The sequence below is a fragment of the Mixophyes fleayi genome, chromosome 4 (genome assembly GCF_038048845.1).
Source record: "Mixophyes fleayi isolate aMixFle1 chromosome 4, aMixFle1.hap1, whole genome shotgun sequence".
Taxonomy (NCBI): Eukaryota; Metazoa; Chordata; class Amphibia; order Anura; family Limnodynastidae; genus Mixophyes; species Mixophyes fleayi.
In genome coordinates this window covers 44454569-44462413 of record NC_134405.1, presented here as the reverse complement: position 1 = coordinate 44462413, position 7845 = coordinate 44454569, and the positions used below count along the sequence as shown (strand labels likewise).

Genomic DNA, 7845 nt, shown 5'->3' with positions numbered 1-7845 from the left:
ACCCCTTGCCCGAGATCTCCCGGAATTCACTGTTCAAAAGTTGGCAAGTATGGCAAATGGACGTACGTGCAAACAGGAATCAGGCCCTTCTTGTATAGCGGCGTGGTGACACGATTAGCGCCATCATATACAATGCTTCGCCAACTTGATGATGCAAATTGCTCTCCTCCCCTACAATTGATATGAAATGTTACCAAGTATGAGTTGGAAATCCCAATGTTTCAAAGTACTATACACTTCTATATTTGTCTTGCAGTTCGGGTGCTCACAGTTCCTGGAAATCCCCTCCCATCTGAAAGAGAAATAAGAAGCAGAAACAACAGAAATCAGTGTACAGAGCAGAAAGCAGCACATAGACACTCAGGGCAGAGGGAGAGGTGAGTGTATAGAGATAGCAGGAAACCGTTACAAGGATAATGGGAAGATAATATGTCAGAGAGAAACTGACCGGAAAAGTGAAAGAAAAGAGAAAGAAAGAGAAGGAAACAGAGATAGACATGTGTTGGGCATGGAGACTGTTCTGAGAGCTCACACTAGACAGAGACCTCCCCTAACACTCTTCTCCTACTCAGGGGGGCTGGTATTACGGGAAATATATTAGAAATACACAGAGAGTCAACGTCACTAGAGTCAAAGACAGAGAGGAAGAGGAACAGCTGCTGTACTAAAACTGTCAGATATAGCATTGTCACAGATTGCCTGGAAGCAACAGTCTCTTTCTACAACTGTGTATCTCTCACACACAGGAGCCTCCACTATTTCCAGCTGGTTATATCTGAAGTTTGGAGTTTATCATCTGAGACCATGAAAACTGACTGGATTCTACTTGTTGTATTCCACATGGCCGGCTTCATTCAAATAGGTGAGCTAATATAGGGTTAATATACTTATATGTGAGAGTCCCTTTATGTGTCTGAGTTTAACATTTCTGTGCGGTACATGTTCTAGGCTCTGGTGTACAGAGGAGGTTCTTACTGTATAGTATCAGCACATTTCAAATATTTGTTGTAATAACCATGTACAGCTTTAATTGCTATCCTATCTCTCAAGTGTCTTTATTGTGGAGGGGCAGACACCCTTTTGGACTCAAATTCCTCCTACCTCCCTGTTTGTCTTTTTTTTGGGCATGTGTGTGTAAATACATACATACCGCATATATTTGCTTATTCCCCCCCAACATGGGTTAATCTGGTTTCTAAATGTGCGCTAACATCTACCCTGTGAATGATTGAGTGTTTTCCTGTGTTGTGGTTTGTGTAGTTGCCAAGATAGCTGTATTTCATGTCAACGTGTACCAGAAAGTTACTCAGCGGTGCAGGTTTCGCTGCAAGGATTTGTTTTGTTTTTTTAAAGTATCCCTGTCTTTTTGGGCCATGTGAAATGTTGTGATATCTATAACAGGAACAATACTGTAATGGTTCAATGGTCATATGATACATATATAACTACCATAAGCAACATAGTTTGTATATATGATATTGATATTGTACCTTTTATATGAACATATCCAATATTTAGTAGACCAAGACGGGGAATAACAGCTTGCCACTTGCCAGTGGCGGGCTATCTACTTTTGCTGGCAGGACAAGCCCTGGCACTGTGGAATGTCCAGACATAAAAAAATGCCCCTCCCTGCTGCACGCACGCTGCCCTGCTCACCACTTCTTGCCTCACGTACAAGCAGCGGGTAGAGGAGAGGGGATGTCCCTGGGTATTTCTCACCATCTGCTGATGAGATGTGAGCAGGGCGCAGTGGTGACATCATCACCAAGCTGCATGTGCTCACAGCCTATTAATACCATAGAGCATGGTGACCCAAAAAATTATTTGGGAGACTAAAGTGTAAACCTGCCTAACATAACTGGGAGGCCACCCAAATTAAATAATTGCACGCTCTGTTAATTAATGTCAAGAAAGAATGTTTGTAAATGTCAAATGATAATTGTGCTAAGGTACAGAATGAACATAACCATGGAATACAAGCTTTTTTGAACAGCATTTGGTTAAATAGGGTCTCAGTACTTTCACTTGAAAACAAACGTGTTCTGCTGGGTGTGGTCACTCTGAGATGTTAATAGAAGCACTGTGTAAGCAGGGACTTTTCTTGTGGAGCCTGAGGTAAAGTTTTCTTAAGATCAAGTACAGGTAGCTTAGTTTTCCAGCTGTTGCAGAACTAAAACTCCCAGCAGGCCCTAAAGCTGGCAGGACATGCTGCAGTAGTTGTACAACAGCTGGAGAGTCCCAGGCTGCTTGCTTCTGCTTTAGATTATGGTTCTAAAAAGACTATGGGGTATATTTACTAAAACTAGGAAAAATGGAGGCATTGCCCATAGCAACCAATCAAATTCTAGCTGACATTTTCTAGAATGTACCATATAAATGATAGCTAGAATCTGATTGGTTGCTGTGGGCATTTCCTTTTTTTTTTAGAAGTTTTATTCAATCTACCTTTAGGCCTTTGGTTTATTGTCATAGGATAATGTTTATGTTTACCCATGAAAAGAAAAGAAAAATGAGTAAGAGAAAAAGTAATATTGAGTTGTAATTGTTTTCTACAAATCATAAGCTACCTCTGAACATAAGTTTGAGAGTTAATTTAAGTATAAATGTCATGTAATGTAAATGGGCTACAATAATACAAGAATTCCAACCAGAACAGACAATTCAATCTTGGGTGGAATGTCATACATAAAAATTTGTCTCAAAAGATTGCTTACCGGACATAGGAAGTTTAATCAGTCTTTTGGATCCTTCCTCTGTCTTGAGAGTGTCCTCGGTGGATCTGCTGGCTCCAACTCAATCCCGAAAGATCGGTCGAGAAGAAGTGAGGAGAGCCTGGGATGACTGCTGCACTCTCCTGTCTCCTAGTGACATGGTCTGTTTTTGAAACAGCAAGTTATTCACCGATTGTACGGGTTTGCGGGAGAGAGAAGGAACAGCGGCGGGTGTGTGCAAAATGTGGGGGATTGTGGGCTCTATTTATTAAAGGGTGAAAAGCTCATCTCCGGAGAAAACAGGTGTTTTTGCAGAGCCAGGGCTTTGCCTTATACATGAAAGGGTCTCCGATGGCGATAACAGTAATATTACCGGGGTGATCCCCGCCGGGGAAAAGATTTACCCGGGTCTCGACGGCGAAAGCTTCCCGATGCGGAGAATTTTCCCCTCAGACTGCTCCAGCGACTCAGTAGGGCAACACTTAGTACTGCCGAGGTAGCGGTGTATCTGTCAGCTGCATCTGCAATATTTTAATAATAAATCATGGGGATAGGAGGTCTTCTATTGCTGTAATAAGAGGCGATAGAAAGACAGTATTAGTAAATAGTGTCAGACGCCAGGTCAGTAATACTTTGGGGGCAGGCTGTTACCTACAATATTCCACCTAAAACTGAATTTTCAGAAGTGTTGGTTTAAAGAACATCTATTGGCTGTGTTGTCATGTTCTCCATAACTTTTATGAGCAAAGATAAATCATACTTGCTCTGAGAACATCCCCTCAAGGAGATCCCAGAGGGACCGTGGCGCTAACAGTGCAGGTAGGCCGTGGCCCATCCCCCATGGCAAATTACATCATTGAGGCCACCATCCCGCCCAGTTCACCAGGAAGTGGGCGAGATTCGGGGTGCAGGCCTGCTCTCCCGGGGGTTCAGGAGGAATTATCCGAAATTCAGGAGTCTCCCAGACATTCCCGGAGAGTAGGTAAGTAAGAAATAAATGTAGGCAATTTTTTTCTTAGCTCTTTAATGGGGATGAATTCCAAGTTTGTAGTTAATGTCTAAATATGATGTTCGCCGTAAGCTCAAACAAGAAGCATGGAGTATGTTCATGCAGGGGAGGGAGGGGGAGATTAGTGGTGTTTCATCTACTATTTCAGTTGAATCTGCTACCCACACAGGCTCTGTAGGATAACACTTGTTACTAGAGATGCTCGGGCTCGGTTTTCTGAAAACCGAACCCACCCGCACTTAGGATCTGAATCGAGGCATGGCCAAAACACCATGTGGGAAGGACCATGTTTTTATGGGGCCATAACCACACCCTCAGGGGCGGGGCTCTCACTTCTGAAACAAACGCTAGGTTGTATCTTACCCCTGTCCTTAAAACACACGGGACAAGCGTGTGTGGGGGGGCAGACGTGATAACATAATTTTTGTCATAGCCACCCCTCTTCCATTGCATCATCACACAGCAGGGGACGATGCAATTCACATTAAATCGTATGTTCTAGACAATAGTGGTACAGAACCGGGGAGGGTGGCCTATTCAGGAGTCTCTCAGACATTCCAGCAGGGTGGGTAAGTATGCGCAGCACCCGCTAGGTTACGATCCACGGTAGACTGCCACATCTAAATGGGGTGAGTTGGGGCGGTGTGGCCTTTGTGAAGCATCAGATTGCCTCAAACAGTTTTCAAAACATATGTTTCTGGATGCAGCCTTACAGTCTCTTTAACCCACTCATCCTCCCCTCTCTTGCAGTCTGTATATATTCAATGTGATCTACATGGAAATATAAGAAAAAGATCAGTGTACTGAGGTGAGCACCTTTTTTGAAGCACCATTGATGCTAAATTTATGATGAATGACTTGACTAAAGTCAAAACAGGAAGCTGACCTGTAATCTAATTAGTATTAACGTAAGTAAGGGATAACTGCCAACATTCCTGATTGGAATTTTGGAAAAATAGACTATACCCAACTCCACCATTATCTGGTCCTTCCCGTTATTAAAGAGGACCCATAACATGCACACAGTGGAAGCGGTCATTATGTCATTGGAATTAACATTCATGAGAATACTAGTGAGCCCGCAAAAGAGAGAAGAATAAAGGACAAGAGTAAGAGTGAGTATGATATAGAAAGGGAGCACAGAGGAGAAGGGAACATGTATAAATTTGAAAAGCAGGAAGAAGTGAAGAGGAAACCAAAGAGATAGACCACACCGTACAGATGGACCATGCGGAGGAATGCAGACAAGCAATGAAAAGTGAGTAAGAGAAAATAAAGGGACAGCTGTAGAGAAAGAGAGAGAGGAATAAAATAAGGCAGGAAAAGCAGAGAAGGGTTTGAAAATGAAAACTTTATTTCATACTTACCTACTATTTGGTCCTCCTATCCTGGAGCTCGCATCCTTTGCGCAGCAAATCACGCCAACAAGGCCCGCCCACTTTACAAGAAAGAGAAGCAGGATCCTGAAAGGGGGGCTACTCACCCTGGCATCTGGGAGAACTTCCCGAAATGTAGGAGAATAGGCAATAATGCTTTATTTCCCCAACCAGAGAGCTGCAGATTTGCACCCTGCTATGACAAACCTGTTAAAGAAATTCATGTGTCCCCTGATATTAAGGGGACTATTTATTAACAGGCGACGATAACAATGATTTTTCTATCATCGCTTATCATAGCAATACAAAATTTAGCAGTGCTCTTGCTGTCGGTACCGCCGTCATGTATAGCCCTATCTGTTTTTGCCAGCAATAGGGCCTTTCACCCTTTCATAAATATACCCCTTAGTTTCTGTGAAAATAAGTTGTCCCATGAATGTTTTATGGACTGTCGCCATCTGCTGTTTATAGTTGTGAATTACATGAAAAGAAAAATTTGTTTCACTTTCACTCCCAGCCCCGCCCCCGGGAGCAGGAATTCTAGCCAGAGGTTTCCAAATGCTTGACTTCAGTACAAAGTGCAAAATAATTGCACCACCCACAGAACATACAAAGCAAAGGACATCCAACTGTGCATGTACACAAAATAACAGCTGATGAAAATAGAAAGTAGGCAGTAGTGCGATATATATATAAACCAGAACTAAAAAGATAAAATGTATAGTAATATAATATATTATTGTAATATTAATATAATAAATTATGTTAAATAATTAAAGAAAAACAATGAAGTAAAAAGTAAAGTAAGCTGCACACAAATGCAAACCCCCCACATTAATTTACAAAGATATGACCATCTTACCAAAAATTAGTATAGTATTCTAGAGCAAATCTCCAAAATTAAAATTAACAATCCCTTCACATTTAATTAAAATCAATTTGTGATGCAGATCCTAAAGAAATCTTTTTTTAGTTATTATTTTATTTAATCTATTAAAACCTTTAGTGGTCTATGCATCAATAGGATGCGGTGCACCAAATATGCATTGCTGCACATCGCAGTGATCATATTTATGCACCGCTAAGATGCTCCATGTCGGGGCCCCGGTGAAGTGATCCCTGTGCTGCAAACTTTTTTTTCTTATTTACCGGCAGCTTGTTAAATACAAACACCTCCACATCTGTTATTTACCCCCTTTATATTTAAAGGGAATCTTGTTTCCTATAATATTTTAAGAAATGACAAATAAGTAATGTGAATAGACGTCTGCAACTTGACAAAATATAGCTGAGACGCTAATACATTAAGTAGTAGTGGTAGTGTGAGAGGTCAACACATAAACAGCCAATGAGAGCTTATTATTGCACCAGCCCTCCAGTAACCGTAAGAGACGCAACTCCTAATAGGCATCTCTTGGGATGTTTCCGATCTACTTATGTCTCCATAGGACGTGCTACACTTACGTGAACACACCCATCGTGGTTGAAAGCCTCCATGCTGCTGGTCCAGGTATGATGGGGTAGTAAGTCTACGATACGCACAAATCTAGATACAGGCGCATTTTGGTGTGCATGAGTGGTACAGAAATGCATTTAATCATGCCACAAGAATTGACGTGCGCCCGACTGTAAATGAGTCCTAGAGTGTTATATTTTATTTAATGCAGGCACTGACTAGGAAATTCAGCATCAATGTTTTGATCCACGTGTAAACTCCCTGTCTGGCTAGTTGATGTAGGAGGCACCTACCTCTAGAGATCCTCATACTTGCCACCCAGTTTTACTTTAATCTGCTTCCTCCCAGGATGCAGTGGGTAGTTACCTAGACAAGTGCCCCTGCAGGCTTATGAACAAGTGAAAGATGAATGTGAAGCTGGCACAGACATGGTGGCACAGAACAAGTACAGTTGGCAAAATGAATGGAAGCAATGACATAATTTTCCCTCCACAAGTAATCACAAGACTAGGGGTTAAGACTATAAAGTGAAGTAGGTGTCACAATAGAAGTTACAATCTCAAATCTCAGAAACTGCCAGGAAGATCCCATCATAATGTGCAACATGTTTATATGTCACAAAACAGCATTTGCAATTTCATAAATGATTTTACAGTGGTTTCAACCAGAAAATGCAGCGTTTAATGGCCCATGTGATGCTGTCACTCTAATGTCCACTAGTGACTCCGGTAGGTCAGCATCTATAGCCATGTGAGTTATGGTCTTTGCCTTTAGCTGTTTGGGACACAACAATGGACATCATCATCATCACCATTTATTTATATAGCGCCACTAATTCCGTAGCGCTGTACAGAGAACTCACTCACATCAGTCCCTGCCCCATTGGGGCTTACAGTCTAAATTCCCTAACACACATGAGACAGACACACACACACACACACTAGGGTCAATTTGTTAGCAGTCAATTAACCTACCAGTATGTTTTTGGATTGTGGGAGGAAACCCACGCAAACACGGGGAGAACATACAATCTCCTCACAGATAAGGCCATGGTCGGGAATTGTACTCATGACCCCAGTGCTGTGAGGCAGAAGTGCTAACCACTTTGTCACCGTGCTGCCCTTACAGTCAGGCATACATCTATCTAACTGGTGCAAACTTGCACCTGGGCAAACATCCAAAACACTTGAAAGCTGACCAGTCACAGTCACTGAAGGTTCTAAAATATAATATATTCTTAAGCGCTCATACTAAAGGGGTTAATTTAAAGTAGCAATTTCTGAAAAGTAC

General features: G+C 42.0%; 1 protein-coding gene across 1 annotated transcript in view; it reads left to right on the top strand.

Annotated features, from left to right (window-relative positions):
• Positions 1 to 330: 330 nt before the first annotated feature.
• The window catches only part of LOC142151315 (intercellular adhesion molecule 1-like), a 44562-nt gene continuing 37047 nt past the window's right edge, over positions 331 to 7845 (top strand). The window contains exon 1 of the mRNA XM_075206839.1: positions 331 to 862. Within this exon, the coding sequence (XP_075062940.1) occupies positions 805 to 862 (58 nt within the window). The 5' untranslated portion in view covers positions 331 to 804. The remainder of the gene's footprint in view (positions 863 to 7845) is intronic.